This window comes from Phascolarctos cinereus, unplaced genomic scaffold, assembly GCF_003287225.1.
Source record: "Phascolarctos cinereus isolate Bilbo 61053 unplaced genomic scaffold, phaCin_HiC Scaffold_8;HRSCAF=390, whole genome shotgun sequence".
NCBI lineage: Eukaryota > Metazoa > Chordata > Mammalia > Diprotodontia > Phascolarctidae > Phascolarctos > Phascolarctos cinereus.
The window spans coordinates 73,283,581-73,304,512 of NW_027556291.1; the positions used below are offsets into that span (position 1 = coordinate 73,283,581).

At 46.5% G+C, this 20,932-nt stretch overlaps 1 protein-coding gene across 7 annotated transcripts in view; it reads left to right on the forward strand.

The window, feature by feature from the left end:
• F8 (coagulation factor VIII) overlaps positions 1-20,932 on the forward strand; it is a 137,647-nt gene that overhangs the window by 42,052 nt on the left and 74,663 nt on the right. For all 7 annotated transcript variants that reach the window (XM_020975580.2, XM_020975584.2, XM_020975583.2 and 4 more), the window contains exons 3-9: positions 1,162-1,284; positions 4,369-4,581; positions 5,253-5,321; positions 7,973-8,089; positions 14,877-15,098; positions 17,695-17,950; positions 18,606-18,777. In XM_020975580.2, the coding sequence (XP_020831239.1) occupies positions 1,162-1,284; positions 4,369-4,581; positions 5,253-5,321; positions 7,973-8,089; positions 14,877-15,098; positions 17,695-17,950; positions 18,606-18,777 (1,172 nt within the window). The remainder of the gene's footprint in view (positions 1-1,161; positions 1,285-4,368; positions 4,582-5,252; positions 5,322-7,972; positions 8,090-14,876; positions 15,099-17,694; positions 17,951-18,605; positions 18,778-20,932) is intronic.

Here is a 20,932-nt window from a genome sequence, read left to right on the forward strand (position 1 = left end):
GTATGTGTATGGCTGAATGGTTTAACACCTTTGATCAAGGCCAGTAGCCTTGAGGAGGACGGGCCAACAGATATTTAACCACGAGAGAACCCAACCTAATTCATGAATGTATAGCTAGCTTGTCTTCTACCAGAGACACTGGCTGAGACACATGGAGATATAACCCTGTGGGTTGCACTTGGGGAGCTTTCCTTCTTAGACTTTTCTCTCTTCCAGGGGGGACAAAACCAGTGGTCAAATAAAACCGGTTGGGTGAAATTGTTTTGTATCATGACACAAATGATACAAAGGAGACAAAGCAAATGATTGAGCAGCTCTTGTTTGAGCTCTGCTTTGGCATCAAGGCCCACCTTTAGTTCTGAAGGGAGTCCCAGGAAAGGTTCAGCAGCCTTCCTGGGCAGGTGCCCATATTGTGGCAGAAATAGCTTCTTTCTAAGCTCGGGTGGTGAGTAACTTGCCACAGTGTGGAAATTACAGAGGTAAAAACCCAGGTTTTATTATTATACTCAAGTGTAGGTTCAAGACTTCAGAGAAAAACTGAACCCCGCGAGGATTCTTACAAGTCTTCTTAGAAGCAAAATTACGTTAGAGGGACAGAGAAATAATTCTTTTATATATTGTAATTTTGTACATTCCTCTTAGGCCACAAAAGTTAAAGAGAACATAGATCCATAATCCCACACTTCCTTCAATGTCACAAAAGTTGAACAAATTGAGGAGGAGGATTTACATGTCACCAAGGAGTCAAGGACAGTGGAGATTCTTCTCTGGGCTTCTTAGCTAAGGAACATTTAAAGCTCTAAGTAAATTTTCACATCTCATGGGACAGGTTTTAGTCAAGTGAGGCTAATATTAACCAAAAGTTGCTGGAAGAATAAAAGAAAATCAAAAATCAAAAATTCCCATTTCATTCACCATCCCAAGCCTGAGACAAAGCTCATAGCACAGCCAGTTGACATGCCAGGCTAGTCTTCTAACATATGGAGGCCTAGCAGCTCTGGTTCCTGTGCATTTGGCCTTCATTTCAGAGCTTTCTTTGGAAAATGTCTTTTTCACTTGGTCTTTAGAATCCCTTTTTTAACCCTCACTGCCCCAGGGCTACCCACTTTTTTATAAAACTCCATGAAGGGTGGGGTGGGAATTGATATCTCCCTCTTTCAGGTCTCCTGGGTCCCACCATTCGTGCAGAAGTCTATGATACGGTGGTTATTACACTGAAGAACATGGCTTCCCATCCAGTCAGCCTCCATGCTGTCGGGATATCCTACTGGAAGGCCTCAGAGGGTAAGTGAGGCAGGCAGGCTTCTTGCTGCTGGCAGCTGTGGGCTCTGACTAGGTGGGGTGGGAAAGACATTAGGGGGCTACTGATTGATAATGGAGCATTTGTCTCTATCCTCTGCCATACCTGATACTTATGGTGGCATCCATGTAAGTAGTGCTTGGAGATGTTGGCTGTCCCAGAATAGATGGCATCCCCAAAGTGGGTTGAGAAGTGTGCCTTATAGGACTGTTAGGGGCTTCCAAGGGTGCCACAGGTAGGGTCTTCAGTGGAGTTTACTTCAGATGTATTTGTGAAGTTCATGTGAAACTGTTACTGCTGAATACAGATAGAGATCACACTCCTGATGCTTACTCCCTGGGTGACCTTGGGCAAGTTACTTCCCAATCTGGGCCTCCGTTTCCTTCTCTTTGAGATGAAAGTGTTGGGCTAGAGGGCCTCTGAGAGGTCTCTCCTAGCTCCAGATCTAGACCCCTCTGAAAATCTAACTTCAAGTTGTGCTTTCATCTCCACATATCCACTTGGATATTCCATAAGTATCTCAAAATTAGGACATCCAAAGTAGAGATTATTGTCCTCACGCAGCCCTGAACCTGCTTCTCACTAATTAGCTTATTGATTTCTGATGAGGGCGAACCCATTCTTCCAGTCACCCAAGTTTATAATCTTAGAGTCATCCTGACCACTTCACTCTCCTTCCTTCACCACCTTACATATCTAATCAGTTGCTCTAGTTTTGTTGACTCTGCCTTTATGATATTCCTGGTATTTATCCTCATCCTCTCCATTCCTAGGTCCTCATCTTAATTTAGGCCTCTCCTGGAAGATTGCATTAGTTTCCTTCCATTCTTTCCCTTTTTTAATCTATAATCCACACAGCTGCCAAAATCATCTAAGGCTCAGGTTTGATAATGTGACCCCCCCTGCTCAAGGACCTTTGGCTGCTCCCTATTACCTCTGAAGACAGACTTTTTAGCTTGGCATTTCAGACTTATTTAACATTGCTCTCCTCATGTGCTCCATGTTCCAGCCCAGTTGGATAACTAGCGGTTCTCTTAGCTAGACTTTTCATTTCTTCATCCTATGCATTTCTCCAAACCAGCCTCCCTACCCTTCCTTGTACCTTCTGCCTCTCTTCTCTAGGCCTGAGGCTCCCTTCACTCCTCATCTCTACTGCTGCAAGGTTTTATTCTATAATGTTCAACTACCTCCTTGATGAAGCCTTCCCTGACCATTGTATCATAGCTCTACAGCTGGAAGGAACTGGAGAAGTCACTGAGGGCCAACTCCTTACTTTACCTATGTGAAAACTGGAGCCCTGGGAGGGAAAGTGACTTCTGCAAAGCCACAGAGCAAGGAGGTGGCAGAGTGAGGGTGAAAGGACTCGCTCCTGACTCAGATTTCCTACAGCCATTTGTCCGCTAGCTGGCTTATCACCTAGTGTTGATATACAGTATGAAGGTTTACAAAATGCTTTACATATATTAACTAATTTGATCCACACAAGATCCACACAACAACCACATAGGTGCTATTATTATCATCCTCATTTTGCAGAGAAGGAAACTGAAGCAAGCAGAGGTTAAGTGCCTTGAGGCAGGATTTGAACTCAGATCTTCCTGACTTAAAGAATGTCTTAAGACTTTGCTCCAATTATCCCCTCCTTTTAATTATACTTCTCAGTGGATATCAAGTTCTATTCTCCCACCATGCCCTCTAAGCATAATGCCAAGTCCTTGAGGGGAAGAACTGTAATTGTTTTTCCTATCAAGGAAACTGGGCACAGTTAAATAAATGAATGAAAAGAATCAGATATGTCTAGAAGTGTGAGAATAAAGGAAGGATGGCAAAGATCATTAGGCCCTGCATTGTACCAGAAAGAAGATATGAGGAGAGGAGAGAAGGGGCCAGGCTGCAGGAAAGGGAGGACAGAGTAGAAGAGGTTTCCAGTGAAAAAAGGGGGATATTAGTTGGACTTCAAGGAAACCAAGGAGGCTGGCAGGCAGAGTGGAGGAAGGAGAGCGTTCTAGCTATGGAGACAGCCAGAGAGAATGCCTGGAGCTGAGAGTTGGAGGGGCTTGTTCGTAGGACAGCCCAGGATGGAACAGAAGGTGAAGAGAACGGGCTGCGTGCAGGAGGGAGAGGAGAGAAGGGGATTAACCATAGGAGAGGGAGGAGACGAGGGGCTTGAGCTAAAGGAGGGCTGGGAGAAAGGAGAGGGAGAAAAGGCTCAGGTGTATGTGAGGAGAAGAGAAAGGGCCAAGTGGTAGGAGAGGGAGGAGAGGAATAGAAGAGTTGGACACCATGAAAGGATGGACCTGAAGACAGGAAAGAGAGGAGGTTAGCCAGGGTTTAGAAAAGGGCAAAGCTGAAACATAGTGTGGGGGGAGGGTCAAGGTGCAGGAGAGGGAGGAGGGAAGGGGCTGATCTACAGGAGAGGAAGAAGGCAAGAGCCAGAGCTGCAGATGACAGAGGAGGGAAGGGTTTGAACCACAGGAGATGGACAAGTGAAGTGGGTGATGAGCAGCAGCTTGAGGACATAAGGGGATGAGATGCAAAAGAGGGAGTTGAGAAAGGGTTCCAGTTTAAGAAAAGGAAAAGAGAAGGGGATGATGTGTAGCAGAGGGAGGAGAGAAGGATTGATCTGTGCAGCAAAGGAGAGAGAGAAAGGGATGAGGTGAAGGGGATAGAGGAGAGATGGAGCTGTGATGCAAGATCAGGAAGTCCCCTGGGGATGGGCATGGGATGCAGATGTGGGAGGCCTAATGGGCTGATCTGCAGGGGTGCAGACCTTTGTTTGCCCTGGCGTCAGTAGATGGTAGAAAAAGACTAACCCATAGCCGGGAAAGGAAGGTTAGACATGGTAAGTCAAACACAAGACCTGAATCCCCACTTAGTCTGGTCTGAACCCTCATAGTGGTGTTTTTACAACCAGGGCTGGGTTCTAACTCATCACCATCAGCTTGCAAAGTTTCTCTACATTACCGAGTATGTCATTCACTGCTATTTACTCACTGTGCTTGGCAGTGATCAGAGAATTTGGATTCTGCTTGGCCTGAATCTGACCATTCCCCTTCTTCTGACTTTAGGGGCCAGGTACAATGACCAGACCAATTACATAGAGAAGCAAGATGATAAAGTAGCCCCAGGTGCCAGCTACACGTATGTCTGGCATGTCCTGAAAGAGAACAGCCCCATGGACCATGACCCACCATGTCTCACCTACTCCTATCTCTCCCACGTTGACACTGTGAAGGACCTGAACACAGGCCTGATTGGGGCTCTGCTGGTCTGTAAAGAAGGTAAGTAGGAAGGAGGATAGGGCAGATGGTGCTGAGGGGTAATGGGCAGGGAAAGGTAGCCCAGGAAAATCCTAGAAGATACATTTACTGAAGGGACCATACATCTCAAGGGACTTTAAGGGGTATCTAGTTCAGACACTGAAGCCCAGAGAGGTTAAGCAACTTGCCTAGGGATACCCAGAGCCTCAATGGCAGAGCCACAGTCTGACCTCAGATGCTCTGAATTCCTATTCCCTGGGTTTGTTCCTATGAGAATGAACAGGAGCAGATTGAGACCTCAAGCAATAGAAGGAGGCATCTTTCCTTTCCCTCCTCATCCTTTGCAAACTGGAGAAAAATCGCTTATTGGAGAATGTACGCCGCCGGTGCTACCCATGCTTCCATGCCTATGTTTGGGCTATGGCTGTCTTCTTGGGCCCAGTGCTTGCCAAGAGCCAGAAATGTCCATGGCTTGGCCAGCCTATGGCACCCTTTATTTTCAGCCAAATTGTCATGCCTGGGTTATGTGGAAAGTAGCAAGAAATGAATGATTGTCTTCAATGTAGGTACTTCAGTCCCCCCCACCGCTTCCCTATAAGACTAGAAAGCAGCAGAAGGCTTCCTAGCTACGCTGTCCTTTGATAGGACACTTTTGTTTGCCCCATTCAAGCTCCCTTCTCCTCTCTTTTTAGGAAGTCTGGACAGAGGTGGGACACAGCACTTGCAAGAGTTTGTGCTGCTCTTTGCTGTTTTTGATGAAGGTGAGCAGACAGCCCTTAGGCAACTGTTGAGAGCTTGCTCTACCTGAGGATATTGTTCAAGACTTGCCATTGGAAAACTCCAGAGTACCTACTGGGGCAGAGAATCCAGTAGGGAGTGGCATCAAGAAAGCCTCCAGGGCTGGAGGCCTTGGACTTCATCACTCAGAGTCATTCTGAGCCAGAAGAGATCCAGATCCCAGAATCCCTGAGCTGTCAGGCTCTTCAGAGCTATCAAACCCAACCCTGGCCTGACCAAAAATCCTCTCTACGACATCCCTGACCAGTGGGCATCCATCTATGGGAAAGCCCCAGTGTTGTGCTGGGGATTCTCTCTCAAAATAGCCCATTCGATTTTTGAACAACTGGAAACTTTAAAAAGAAAAAGCCAAATCAGGTGGGAATCTGTTGTCCCTATATTTTAGGCTGGGGTCCAGAGGTCCAAATCCCTTTCTCAGACATCATCATCTTCTTAGCCAGCTGTTCACTTCTCAAATAAATCTTTTCTCTTCAGTAGCCCTTGCCTTGGATGGTGTAGAAAGAATAACTTGTGACCCCCACGGTCTTCAGTGGAAGGCTTTGGGAGTATCTCTTAGGCTTCTCTTGGCAGTGCCCATTTGAATCACCCCAAGTGTGGAGCAGACATGTGATTTTTCTTGTTGGCTCTTAGTAACATGTCCCAGGAAGACAACAAACCTCTCTTGTTATCCCTATCAGATTGATAAATAGCTCCTTTTGTTTCCTTGGGAATCACTGACCCCTGACCACCCTCCACTACACCTTGCTCCTTCCTCACCTCTAAATGAGCTCTCACCCAATGGCTTCACCCTAGCCTTGGAGCACCAGCAGCGTCCTCTTCTTTAGCAAGAGCCTCCCATCTGTTTTTGAGTTCCAAGTGTCCAGCTCTTCTTGTTTTTCCCCTTTCTCCTCTGGAAAACACTTTTCTGCCTTCCAACCTCCTGACAGGAATCAAGTTTCCTCTTCCTCAACTCAGATCCCCATTAAAGCCCCACTTCCATTTACTTTAGGATACTTCATTGTCCCCCAAAGCCTGGAGCATGGAGAGGCATTCTTTAAGTCACTTGGGTCTCCTCTTTTAGAAGAGAGGGCAGCCTACAGATAACAAATTTGGACTGTGGCCAAAGTACAAACACCCCACACAATTCAAATCCGGTGGGGTCATTAAATTGTTAAAAAGGCAAGAAGTGGTTCTGAGGGACTTAAGAAGGTGCTTAGGGGTGGAGAGGAACAGCCCATCCTCATTGATAGAGGGAGTTTCCTTGCTGAGAGTTCTCAACTCCAATGGAGTCACAAATCCCAGCCTCCTCCTCCAGCAGAACGATCCAGGTACCAAACATGCTATTTCCACCTTCAGTACCATCAATACCCATGCCTCCAGGTCCAAGTTCAAGCTCAAGCTTTGTAGAAGGTGAATGGGCCCACTCCAAAGACTGCTTTCCTTCTCTGGTGTAGGCTTCCTGATCCTGTCCTATGGAGGTTCTCCTTATTTCATTTTATCCTGCTGCCTTTTGTTTTTCCATCACCTGCATTTCCCTATATTATTTTCCATCGTTACCCCTCCATGTCCCACCCCTTGTCTTCGCTCATGCAGGTGTAGAGTGCTCACAAACCCCTGATACCACCCCTCCCACCAGAGGCTCCTGTTGCCAGATCAGAGCTTATGATGCTGGAAATATCCTGATGGAGGTCAAAATGGGTTTGTTTTTCTCAGAGAGATAATATAAGAAATGGTGTGTAAGCATAGCCGGCACAGCCTGGTCCATCCATGATGACTCAGACCCATTGAAGGTTGGGTGTGTTATCTGGGCTTCTTTAGGCTGTGGCTGGGCCAGTCTGGAGACAGCACCTCCACGTGGATCCCTGTGGCCATAGTCCAATGCGCTGTAGGTTTCAAACCAATAAACTTAGAGGGGACTCTTTGAATCCACCCAGAGCTGCTGGTCATCGGATGGATTGCTTTGGTGAGCCAGGGGTGTTTTTCCTTTTGCTCTGCTATCCTTTTATTCGTGTCTTACTGACTCCCTATCACTTTCTAGAGAACCATAGACTTAGAGCTGAAAAGGTCCTCAGAGGGGATTTGGTCCACTCATATATGAATACAGATGCCTTCTGCAACATCCCTGACAGGTGCTTGTCTACCTTATGCTTGAATATTTCCAATGACAGGAAGCTCACTACTTCGCAGGGCAGTCCATCCCACTTTAGTTCAGCTCTGATTGTTCAAAATGTGACCTGAAATCTGACTCCTTGGAGCTTCAGCCACTGGACTGCTTTGGGAGGTGGAAGGTTTGCCCTCATTGGAGAACTTTAAATCAGCACTGGATATCCACTTTCGTGTATGTCACAGAGAGGATTCTTGTTCAGGGACAGCTGACTATTGGATGACCTCCCCCTTGAGGTCCCTTCTAACTCCTGCTGACTGATGTCCCAAGAGGTCCTACAAAGACTCCACCCTGTGCTGGGGGTTGGACTAGGGTTTATTCCCTCTGATTGGGAATGAAAAGTTTTCCTTTTCTGCATTGCTTTTGAATTGTGTCCCCAAGGTTTGGTATTACTGGAAGGAAAGATAGTTCTGGGAGAAGGGGCCAAGGAAACCTACTGAGCATCTTCTTTTTTACCTTCTCTATCCCCAGGGAAAAGTTGGCATTCAGAACCAGATGGGCCCAAGACAGAGGCTAAGGTGTACCAGTCCAAAAAATTGTACTCTAAAGTTCACACGATCAATGGCTATGTGAATGGGTCTTTGCCAGGTAGGTAAGAACCTTCCCATGAGCCCTCAGAGGTCATTGCAGTCCAAGCCAATGAACACTTGTTCTAAGTTGTAATTTGATGCTCAGCACTTGAGGGACAAAGATAAAACAAAATCAGTGCTGGCCCTTCAGGAGCTTATATTCTGGTGGTGGGTGCTATGTAATCAGAGAAGTACAAAAACATAGTTAGAGGAGAAAGAGAACACTAGTAGCCATGGGGAATCAAGGAAGGCTTTCTATAAGAGGTAGCTGGCACATGAATTGATTCTTTATTTTACATTTACATTTTTTTTTTAGGCAATTAGGGTTAAGTGACTTGCCCAGGATCACACAGCTACTAAATGTCAAGGGTTTGGGCTGAGGCCGTATTTGAACTCAGTTCCTACTGACTTCAGGGCCAGTACTCTATCCACTGTACCACCTAGCTGCCCCCTTTACATTTAATTTTTATTTAATTTTATTTTTCTCAATTACATGTAAACAAAAATCTTTAACATTCATTTTTTAAAGGTTTGAGTTCCAAATTCTCTTCCTCCCTTCCTTCCTTTGCCCCTCCTTGAGAAGCAAAGCAATTTGATATAGATTCTACGTGTGTAGTCATGCAAAACATTTCTGTATTAGCCATGTGGTAAAATAAAACACAGATCTAAATCCCCCAAATCATAAAGTTAAAAAAAGTCTGCTTCCATCTGCATTCTGAGTCCGTCAGTTATTTCTCTGGAGCTGGATAGATAGGAATGGATTCTTGAAAAGAGCTCAGGACTGTAAGAGTGTGTGTCCTAGGCATGTTTGCACTAGCCAGTGCAAAGGACAGACATGGGAGACAGGCTGCTGAGTTTGGGGACTAGCCTGACTGGCATGTAGACCATGTAAGGGGGGAGATGGCTGGTGAGCCAGGCTAAAGCCAGTTTGTGAATGCTGAGTCACTTGAGCAGGGAAGTGACACTGCTGCAGGGAGATCTGGATGGAGGCTGCTGCCTTAAAGAAGGGAGAGGCAGGAGGCAGAGACCAATTAGGAGGCTATTGGAGTGGTCTAGGCAATAGGTGAGGAGGTCTCGGGCTAGGGCAGTGGCTCTGGGACCTGAGAGAAGGGGTTGGATGTGAGAAATGCAGTGGAGGTAGAAACTACCACACTTGGCAACCAATTGGATATGGGGGAGGAGAGGAGGGAGAGAGAAGAGTTTAGGAGGACATCCGAGGTTGGGAACTCGAGTGGCTGAGAGGATGCTGCTGCCCTCCACAGAAATAGGGAAGGAATTTGCAAGGTTTAGGGGGAAGGAGAATGAATGCCATTTAGGGTAGGTTGAGTTTGAGATCAGAAGATCCTAGATTTAGGGGTAACTAGGTGGCACAGCGGATAGAGCATCCACCCTGAAGTCAGGAGGACCTGAGTTCAAATCGAGATTCAGACCAAACACTTGACACTTATTAGCTGTGTGACCCTGGGCAAGTCATTTAACCCCAATTGCATAAAAAAAGAAGATCCTGGATTTAGATCTAGAAGGGACTTTAGAGGTCTTCTAGTCCAGATTTCCCATTTTACAATGTCTATGGGACATGCTGTTGGAGACATGGGGCTTAACTGAGCTCAGGAGAAAGACTAGCAAATGTACTGAGGAAGAGGGAGGAGAGAGAGAGAGAGAGAGAGAGAGAGAGAGAGAGAGAGAGAGAGAGAGAGAGAGAGAGAGAGAGAGAGAGAGAGAAGGGAAGGGGAGAGGAGAGGAGAGAGAAAAAAGGAAGGAGAGAGAAGAGGAGAGAAGAAGAAGAAGAGAGGGAGGGAGAGAGGAAGAGAAAACAGGAGAGGAGGAGGAGAGAGAGAGTCCTGAGCATTATTGGCATTGACCTAATTAAATCCATGTTTCTAATGAAATCACCAAGAGACAAGGTGTAGAAAAAGAAGAGGGCTCAGGACAGAGTCTTGGTAGATATCCTTGTTAGGGAGAAGAACATGGATGCTGGGTGCAGGAAAGGAGACTGAGTTAGAGAGTGAGGAGGACCAGGGAATCTGAGGGAGGAGGGAGTATCTAGGACTTCAGAATGCTACAGAGAATTAAGGAAGATGAGGACTAAGAAAAGGCCAAGAAATTGGTGGTCACCTTGAAGCTCAGTTTCCGGTGAGTGGTAAAGGGTTGAGGAGTAAGTGAGCAGAGACAGCTTTTTGGGGGGATGTTGGCTGGGAAAAGGAGGAGAGCTTGGAGGATGGAATGGGGGCAAATGCAGTGGGTTTTTTGAAAGGCTAGGGGAGATTTGGTGAAGGCCAAAGGGGAGAGAGACCAGGTGAAGTGCAGCCCTGCTGAGAGGCAGCAAGGAAAGCCTGAGGGAAGCCTTGGCAGCATCCTCAAGTCAGGGATTTGCACTTAGGGTTGCCCAGTAGAAAGCTCCCTAGGTGGAGAGACTTTGTGTGTAGAGAGAGTGCCCTGGGCCAGGAGGCCGAAAGTCTGCCTTCTCGTCCCAGATCTGGTAGTCCCAGCTTGGTGACACCAGGCAAGTCTCTGGACATCTCTGGGCCTCTGTTATGGTCTCCAGCCAATGAAAGTGTCATACCAGATGACTTCTTCACCTTTAACACTTGGATTTCTCAGAGTTTTAGTCTCAGCTCTGCTACTAACTGACCACAGGAAGTCCAGCAAGCTCCCTGAACTTTTACATGGAAATACTAAGCTCTCTCCTGCTAACTTACTTACTAGGTGATCTTGGGCAGGGCAGGCCCTTCCCTTCTCTCAGTCTCTGCTGCCAGACTTAGACATTGGGGATCTTCTGGCAAACCTTGAAGCAAAGGCCCTAACACATGTGAGTGTGTTTTGTGCCTTGGCAGGTGTCTCACAAATGGCATTGTCATCCTTTCCAGGAAAAGGCAACCCCATAGAGTGGAACCAGTTTCCCTACACTTAGCCACTGCCCAGTGGAGAGAGGCCTAGATAGACTCTGAGTCAAAGCTCACCTCAGATATGTACTTGACCAAGTCACTTAAACTCTTTGACCCTTAATTTCTTTGTCTGTAAAATGGGACAGTAATAACCCTAGCTGTTATATTATTGTATATTATATAGGAGGCAGCTAGGTTTCTCAATGGATAGAGCACTAGCTTTGGAGTCAGGAAGACCTGAGTTCAAATCCGGCCTCAGACACTTACTAGCCATGTGACCCTGGGCAAGTCACTTGACCCTATTTACGTTAATCCACTGGAGAAGGAAAAGGCAAACAAATCTAGTATCTTTGCCAAGAAAATGCTATAGACAATATTGGCGTGATATGACCCACAGAATCATGAAGAGTCAGACACAACTCAACAACAACAGCAAACCAAAATAGTCCTGGCTTTGCAAGGTTGTGGTGAGGCTCAAGTGAGCCTGGGTAAGGTACTCTGCAAATCCTCAAGGCCCTAGAGAAATGTGAGTGGTGATGATTCTAGCTCCCTAGTCTGGCCTACTCAGGGCCAGGAGCAGCCTATGCCCAGCTCTTGGATGCTAAAGCCTCTCTACTGAGAGTGGGAGCCTGGCAGGGGAGTTCTCTGGCCCCTTCCAGCTCTCCCTCTTGCTCTGTGGCAAGCTAAGCCTGTGGCTTTAAGTGCTTGCTACCTTTCTGGCTCAGTGCACTCCTAATATTGGCTCCATGGGGTCTTGGAGGATGTCCCTGAGCTACTGCCCAAACCACAGCTGGCCTGAGCTCTCCTCCTGCCACTGAGGTCCTGAGTCTGCCTGGAACCTGCTTACATTGGCACTCAACTTTCTTACTCATCCCCTGTGTTCCCCCAAATTGCCAGGAACTCTGGAGCTTCAACTACTGGTCCCTTGGTGGCGAAGGACAATACTTTGGGAGGTGGGGATGAGCACGGAAGGGAGGTTTCCTTTCTGTGGCTTGGGAGAGTGAAACCAAGAGAGTGTGAGGCCAAATTTGCTGCAACTTGGACTTCTCTACTTAGCACAGAGCTCAGTCAGTATTTATAGTAAATGCTTAATCCATGTTAGGAAGGAAGGAAGGAAGGAAGGAAGGAAGGAAGGAAGGAAGGAAGGAAGGAAAGGAGGAACAGAGGAATGAGGGAAGGAAGGAATGAAGGAAAGAGGAAGGGAAGGAGGAAGAAGGGGAGAAATGAAGGAAGGAGGGAGGGAGGAATGAAAGAAAGGAAGGAGGGAGGGAATGAGGAAGGAAGGAGGAAAGGAAGGAAGGAGGAAGAAGGGGAGGAATGAAGGAAGGAGGGAGGGAAGGAGGGAAGAAGGAGGGAAGGAAGGAAGGAGGAAGAAGGGGAGAAATGAGGAAAGGAAGGAAGGAAGGTCATGAGAGAGGAAGGGAGGGAAGTAAATCAAGGAAAAGTGAAAGGACGGAGATGCTAAAGCTGAATGTGGTCCAGTCTCAATCATGGAGCCCTCCTGTGACCTTCTGTGACACATACCTTTTATGGCCCTACTTCATGGTTCTCTTTGTAGGGGGGGATGCCTTACCTCCTGAATTGATAATTTATGAAATTTTGGGATGGGGGCAGACATGCCTGGACCTTTGAATACTCACCGGAAAAGACCACAACTGGTAGAGGGAAATAGGTGGCAACCACTCTTTAATCAGGCACAGAGGCAGAAAGGGGAGTCAGAGGCAGAGGGCATGAGGACACGGGATAGGATGGGGAAGGCAGGCAGTCCTCATGGAGAAGACAATGGGGAGGGAGAGAGGCAGAAAATAGCAGTCACCTAACCATGGATTTGAGTTGGGAGCGCTTGGCCATGTGGACCCAATGGAGGGGGAAGAGAATTGGAGGACAGGAGCTCGAGATCTCCTTTTTATAGGTTAGGTGTTTTTTTTTAGAAACAGACTAACTCTTACCTGTGCCACCTTGGGGTTAGTTGATTAATATAGCCAAATCATTTAAAAGTTGCCAGTAAAACTTTAAAGTGAACATGTTCACATCATCTTAAAATGATCAGCACCATTTGGTGACTGCTGTTTTTCCTCTGGATGTCTGAAATTTGTCTGAGGTTTACATATCATAGGCCCTGACAGCAGCACTTAGATGGTGGCCCCTGATTCAGTACATACTACCAGGAGGTGATTTCTGGTTAATATATGATGGAATTTATAAATTATGCTCCTTTGATCATTGGGATGGTTTGTACATGACCTCCATGTTCCCCTTTGCAATCTTACTTCCTGTTATCGCCCCCCTTTATACTGGCTGCATATAAACTTACTATACTGACTACTGGAGGTGGGGGGGGGAAGTCAGGAGGATCAGAAAATTTGAACACACCTCCCTAGACGGTGAGTTTCTGAAGGTGGGAACCATGTCTAGGCTTCTTTATGAGCCCCTCACATAGGCTTGGATCCTCAACAAAGATTCAATGTAGCTTCCTACTATGATGGTATCTGACCTTGGCTTAGAATAGGCTTGCACAACATATGGCCCGCAGGCTACTTGTGGCCCACCAAAGGATTTTGGGCCGCCCGTGAAAAATGTAGAGGATGTAAAAGAAAGTAAAGATGTAACAAGTGCTTTGTCTGTGCCCTGCTTAACCTGCCTTCCACTAGTCATTATTGTACCCATCATGAAACTTGGCAGGTGGGTTGCCACTGTATACTCTCTCCTGTTTTCACATGACCTGTGGAAACCAACCATCATCAGTCTGTCTCTAGTCTGAAAGGAGCTATTTCATGATAAATAAAAATCTCAAATAATAAGTGTAACTAATTGATATTAATTGAAATTTCTCTTTTTTATTTTTTAAAATTTATTTTTAGTTTTCAACATTCACTTCCTCAAGATTGAGTTCCAAATTTTCTCCCCATCTCATCCCTCCCCCCACCCCAAGATAGCATGCATTCTATATACTGTTTCCCCTAATCTGCCCTCCCTTCTATCTCTCCCCCTCTTCTCTTATCCCCTACCCCTTCTATTTTCCTGTAGGGTAGGATATATATCAATACCCCATTTCCTGTATTTCTTATTTCCCAGTTGCATGTGAAAACAATTTTTTTAACATGTGTTTTTAAAACTTTGGGTTACAAATTTTCTCCCTTCTTCCATCCCTACCCACCCTCATTGAAAAGGCAAGCAACTAAATTTCCCTTTTTTAAAAAAATATGGTTTATTTGCAAAATAGTTTAATCATTAATTATACCTTTACTTGAATAGTGAGCCACTAAAAACCTATCTGTGGGGGCAGCTAAGTGGCACAGTGGATAGAGCACCAGCCCTGGAGTCAGGAGTACCTGAGTTCAAATCTGGCCACAGACACTTAACAGTTACTAGTGTGACCCTGGGCAAGTCACTTAACCCCGATTGCCTCACCAAAAAAACCCAAAACAAAACAAACAACCCCCCCCCAAAAAGAAACCCTATCTGTGGCCAAAGAAGTTTAGCCTATTTTCATTTTGGCCCCTACTTACTGCCAAGTTGTGCAGGTCTGGCTTAGAAGCAAATTTGGGACAAGAGCCCTGGCCTGGGACAAGTTGGGATGGGATGGATGATGAAATGAAGGGAGGAGGAAGGGTAGGGGCAGGAGAAGGTAAGAGACTAAGGAAGAAAAGGAAATGGGAGGGGAGGGGCAAGAGAGGGGAAGGGAAGAAGAGGGGGAAGGGGGAGGAGGAGGAAGGAAGGGGGTAAAGGAAGGGAAGGGCTAGTAGGAGTCCACTTTGTATATGTCTTCTAATATGCTGATACATGTGCATGTTGTCTCCCCTGTTCGAATGTAAGGTCTTTGAGGTTAAAGACATTTCACCTTTGGCTTTAGAGCGCCATTGCCTACACGGAAGATGGGCTTCTGAAATGCTTGTTGATTGATTATATGATCCTTTGCAGATCTGCTAGTGTGTCATAGGAAGTTGGTCCATTGGCATGTGATTGGGATGGGCACTGCTCCTGAAGTCCACTCAATTTTTCTGGAAAGCCATACGTTCCTTGTTAGAAATCACCGCCTGACCTCTCTGGAGATCTCTCCAGCCACCTTTCTCACCGCCCAGACATTGCCTATGGACACTGGCCGCTTCCTGATGTTTTGCCAGATCTCATCTCACCAACATGGTAATGTCTTAGGGGGCCCTGAGGAGATCTGAAAACAGAATTGTTAGTGCCTAGCTCTATGTACAATAGTGTATACCTTGTAGTGGGGGATGGGGGTAGAGGTATGTGGGGGGGAGGGGTAGAGTCACAGATTCTCACAGTGGGAAGGGGGCCTTAGCCCCTTTCTAATCTAGCCAAACCTCTACTACAACAGCCTGCCCAGTGCTTGTGCAGCCTCTGCTTGCCACCTCCAACGATGAGGAATATCCCAGTTCTCAAGGCAGCCCATTCCACATTGGAGCAGCTCTGAGTGTTAGAACATGTCTTTCCTTTCGCCAAGCCTAAAGCTGTCTCTTCACACCTTACATTCCTTGCCCTCGGTTCTGTCCACTGGCACCAAAAATAACAAGCCTGGTCCCCCTTCTCCATGACAGCCCTTCAGATGCTTGAAGGTAGCTCCTATGTATCCCCAAGTCTTCTCTTCTCCCAGGCTAAATATGACCATTTCCTTCAACTAATCCTCCTATTGCATGGACTCGAGACTTTTCTCCATCTTGGTTGCCTTCCTCTGGACCCCCTAGCTTATCAATATCCCTCTTAAAGTGTGGTACCTAGAACTGAACACAATCCTCCAAATGAGGTCAGACATGGGCAGAAGACAGTGAGAATGTCTCCTTCCTAATCCTAGCAGTTGGACTTCTCTGTATGCAGTCCAAGATTTCATTCAGCTAGCTTTTCAACCACTAGCTTTTCCACACTGTTGACTGCTGGTGAGTGGGCAGTTCTCACACACTCAGAGGTTGCCTTTGGGAAGAAGAGCCTACTAACCTATAGGGAATAGAATTCCCTAATGCCCCAGAGCCTCCCAGAATTAGACTCTTCCTATTTTTGCCCATCCCCTGAATCCCCAAAACCTTCCTGTTGAGGAGTTCTGTGGTCCCCTTCAACTTGTCATCCCCATCTGTGGTAAACTGAACCTTCCCAGATTAGCTTGTTTCCTTCTCTCAGCTCAGCTTTATTTTATTTTATTTTTTTTAGGCTAGGCTTAGGGTTAAGCAACTTGCCCAGGGTCACTCAGCTGGTAAGTGCTATGTGTCTGAGGTAAGATTTGAACTCAGGTCCTCCTGAATCCAGGGCCGGTGCTCTATCCATGGTGCCACCTCACTGCCCCTCAGCTCAGCTTTGAACCATGACCCTCTATTCTTCCATTAGCAGGGCCCCAAACAAGTATAGTCATCCCAAACCACCAATAACAAAAGCTGCTAATTTGTGAACAATTGCAAATGGGCAGGGGTCCACCTTAAAGGCAGGAGACAGGCAAGCAGTAGCTCTACCTGGTCTCAGATTTTTACTTTTTGTCTTTGCTCTCTTATTTTCGTAGTCTCTGATTTTTTTCCTCAAAACAAGAAAATGATGAGACACATATTAAGTTAGTTACAGCTGAATGATGATCAAGAGTCTGATGCCACACCTACATTTCAAAGGTGCTAGATGTACTATGGGCAGCTAGGAAGTGAAGTGGATAGAGCACCAGGCCTGGAGTATCTTCCTGAGTTTAATTCTGGTCTCAGACGCTTAACGAGCTGTGTGACCCTGGGCAAACCGGTGTCCTCATCGATAAAATGAGCTGGAAAAGGAAATGGTAAACCACTTCATTGTCTTTGCCAAGAAAACCCCTAATGAGGTCACAGAGAGTCAGAAATGACTTGAAACGAATGAACAACAGATATGTTGTACTAACACTTCTGGGAGCCACTCCTGGAAGATGATGGTCAATGGCAACACCTACTGGTCTCAAAGTGATATTGCAGCCTGGTCCATCAGCTACTTCACAGTAGTACTTCTGAGCCAGAAAAAAGGGGAAATGGTGGGGCTTTGAGTGTGGAGCTGGGGAATCCCCAAGCAAGGGAAATATTATTCCCTTTATCCATGGTGTGTGGTGGGAAGGTGGAGAAATTCCTACAAGGAAAAGACAATAAGGAGAAACTGAGGGTGGGGGCAAAGGCCAAAGTCACTTGACTCTTGTCTCCCTTTGGGTTCAGAGATTGGGGGAAAAAAAAGCAAAGGTGATGGCAACATAGGAGCCGGTGCTGAGATGGCTAGAAATTATTACAGCAGATGGTTTGGGGTAAAAGCTGCTGAGAGATAGAATGAATCAAGGCCTCTTCCTGCCTCACTAGACATGCATGAGGTTTCTTTTTATGAGCTTGACTGGAAGGAAATAGCATTTCTCCAGTAGTGTGGAGGTACAACACCCCTACCTCAAGGCCCTCTCCTGGCTTAGCTAAGATTCCATGTTAAGAACCCCTGCTGACTGAAGGGTGCTCTGTGAATGGGGAAGCCACTCAGGCCAGATTAGCGAGGCTGGAAGCCTCAAGACTTCAGCAGATGTACTCAACCTCAGGGAATAATCCAGATGGAGGAACATTGAGATTGGAGCTGTCAAGGAGGCAAAGGCCATGGGAAGGCAAACCTGGGGAGTTGGGATTTGCTTAGCCAGCAGAGGAATCAAAGGAGAGGTCAGAAAACAGTGTGGTTTTTGTTGGGAGGTGCTGTCCTCACAGAGTCCAGGCTCTCAGGGCTTCTGCTAACAGAGACTTGTCTCGTTATACCCCAGATGGCATGGAAGCCTATGTCCATGTGGAAGCCTGTCCTGAGGAGCCCCAGGTCCGGAGGGAGAGCACTTCAGAGGATTACTATGACGACTATGAGCAGGACACTGAGGTGTTCTTGTTGGATGATGCCAGCGATTCTCCCTTCCTCCAAGCACGGTCAGTGGCCAAGAAGCACCCCAAAGCCTGGTTTCATTACATTGCGGTACAAGAGGCAGACTGGGACTATGCACCTGCATCCTTTGTTGACCCCTCAGCCAGGTGAGTTGAGGCAGGCCAGAGGGAGGTCACTATCTACTTCCCATTGTGAGTCTGGCCTTCTTCTCTGCCCACCCTCTCGGTCCCCTGCTCCAAAGATACTTCCCATCGCCTTGGTTCAGTGGAACTTGTTGCAGCTGAGGAATCGTTTCCATCTGGTTGGGGGATCTCTCAACTAGATGGACCAGTTCCAGGACAGCTGAGACTGAATAGGTATTATCCAGCTTTGTCCCCTCCCCCTTTTTGTTCCAGTGTGACAAACAGCACTGAGTAGTGAAAAGGCTGCTGGGTTCGGAGTGGAGAATGAGGGTTCCAGGGGCCTTCCACTTAGGGCCAATGTGACCTTGGGCAAATCACTTCACCCCTCTCACGCTCAGTTTCCTCTTCTGTAAAATGGGTTCAGTACAGTAACTATGTTACAAGGCTGAGGAGGTGCTCAAATGTGAGGAGATATACAGCCAAGTGCTGCCTTCAGGCTACCTGCTAGTGTTGTTGCCTCCTTCAAGGTCCTTGCCAGCCCTCCTTCCTATGATTCTGTGTCAGCCACACAAGCTTGCCTTGCTCAGAGCTTCTGAACCGATTTCCGCCTCTTATCCTTCCCTTAGGACTTATGATGAGAGCTTCATGTCACCCTGTCATCTTTTTTCCTTCTTTGCAGAGGTTCCAAAAGTCATTATCTGAACAGTCATCCTCAGTGGATTGGCAGGAAGTATAAGAAAGCCCGATACATAGCCTACACAGATGAAACCTTCAAGACTCCTCAGTCTAGTCAACAAGAATCAGGCATTTTGGGACCTTTGCTTTATGGAGAAGTTGGGGACACACTCTTGGTAAGAGGGGAAGGGAATGTGGGACACTGAGCTGAAAATAGAAAAAGCTAGAAAAATGAGGCCTAGACTTGAGTCTCCAAGCCACATCTGTCAGTTGCTGCTTGCATGACTTTGGACAAGTCATTTCCCTTGCTCTTTTCACCCCTTGAATTAGTTGATGCCTAAGGCCCCCTTCAGCTCTAAATTGAGCATCCTTTGATTTAAAGAAAAGGCCAACAACTGACCCCTGGTGGCACTCCACCTGGAAGACCTTTGTATTGACATTGAAAGTTAATCTGTGAAAAAAAAAAAGAAAGTTAATCAGTGTTCTTTGGGTATGATTTATTCAACTGACCACAAACCCACTTTATTTGGATGATCATCCAGCTCACGTTTTGCTATTTCATACATGAGAATAGAGGTAGCTGTGGGGTAGTGGATAGAGAGTTGGCCTTAGTGTAAGTAAGGGCTGGGGGTTCTAATTGTGCCTCTGACACGTATTGGCTGTCACATCTACCCTGGGCAAGTCACTGAACCCCTCAGTGCTCTAGGCAATCCTTTAAGACAGGAAATTGCAGAGAAGTGCTGACCTGAATTGGTGGAGGGAGTTTACTCAATTGGCAGTTCCATACAATCATAGGTCGAGTCTCTATTCCTATACAGGAGAATTCCAAATGAGGCTTTGTCAAATTCCTGGCTAACATCCAGAAGGGCAAAAAGGTTAGAGACTATCTGATTAAAGGGATGTGTCAGAGTGGCAAGAACATTGGGCTTTGAAGCAGAAAACTTGGGTCCAGATCCCAGCTAGGGCAGGTCATCTGACCTATTTGGGCCTCAGTTTCTCCTTGATAAAAATAAGGAGGTTGTACTAGGCAATCTCTGAGGGTCCATCCAGCTTGAAATCTATGACTTTAGGACAGTGATACTTGTAGCATTCTGGCCAGGAATATTAGCAGGCATTAAGATGAGCTGGAGTGTAGGCTTTCTCCATTAGGCAATCAGAAAGCTAGAAAGAGCTTGTGAAAAAGCAGAACTTTGGAAGATGGAAGCAGAGCAACATGGCACAGGGGTATTGGCATTTTTCTAATAGCAGGTCATGTGGTCAGATAGCAGCAGCACCAGCATTGTAAGAAGGCAGATTTCCTCTGCCCTGATTATGCCCTCCAAGAGAATACTGAGGTACCAAAGAAAGAGAGGCCCTTGGTTATTACTAGGTTTTATTAGGGTTAATTAGGTTAATTGGGGGACTTCACTTACAAGAAGTCAGTCATCCTGGGTGGCAGCAAGATGAAGTAAAATTGTGGATTCCTGCACCAACCCCAGATCAGGTCAGGTAGTATATAGAAACAGAACAAAGAAGACATAGTTTTAGGGATGGCCCAGGGTAGCATGCAAGTGTTCCCATGGGATAGTTGGAACTTCTTTTGCTGTTTACATTTACTCAAGGTAGTTCACATTCTCTGTGGAGTCATAGGTCACATTCCCATTCTGATTACCCCCTCAGAGAAGCATCCACATTAACATAGACAAACATTTATTAAATTCGTTGTGCTTAATAACTAAGAGCAGTGTGGTATTAATGAAAGCTAATAAGCTTTCAGTGCTTAATAGCTGTGTGGCCAGGCACTATGCTAAGCTCTAGGAATACAAAGAAAGGCAAAAGACAGTCCCTGCCCTCAAGGAGCTCACAGTCTAGTCAGGGAGGCAGCATGCAAACAGCTATGTACAAACAAGATATAGACAGGACAATTTGGAAATAATCAGTAGAAGGAAGACTGGGAAAAGCTTCCTGTAGAGGGTGGGATTTTAGCTGGGACTTGAAGGAAGCCTGGGAAAGCAGGAGGCAGAGATGAGGGAGAGCATTCCGGGGAAGGGGGATGGGACAGCCAGGGAAAAGGCCCCAAGTTGGGAGATAGAGGGTCTTGTAGGAGAAACAGTGAGGAAGCTGGTATCACTGGATCATTGTTTGTCCTTTATTCTCCAAGAGGACCATAGCATGAGGAAGATGATGCCATGCCTTGTAAGTGAATTGGATTTAAGTGAGGGAGGACTGTGCAAAGTCACCAGCCTCACTTTCTCCTTTGGAGCCATATTGGTTCAGTGTCAAGATATAGATCAGGATGACTGGAGATGTCTCCAATGCAGTGGGAGACCTTGGCCTTTTTAGGTTAAGGCC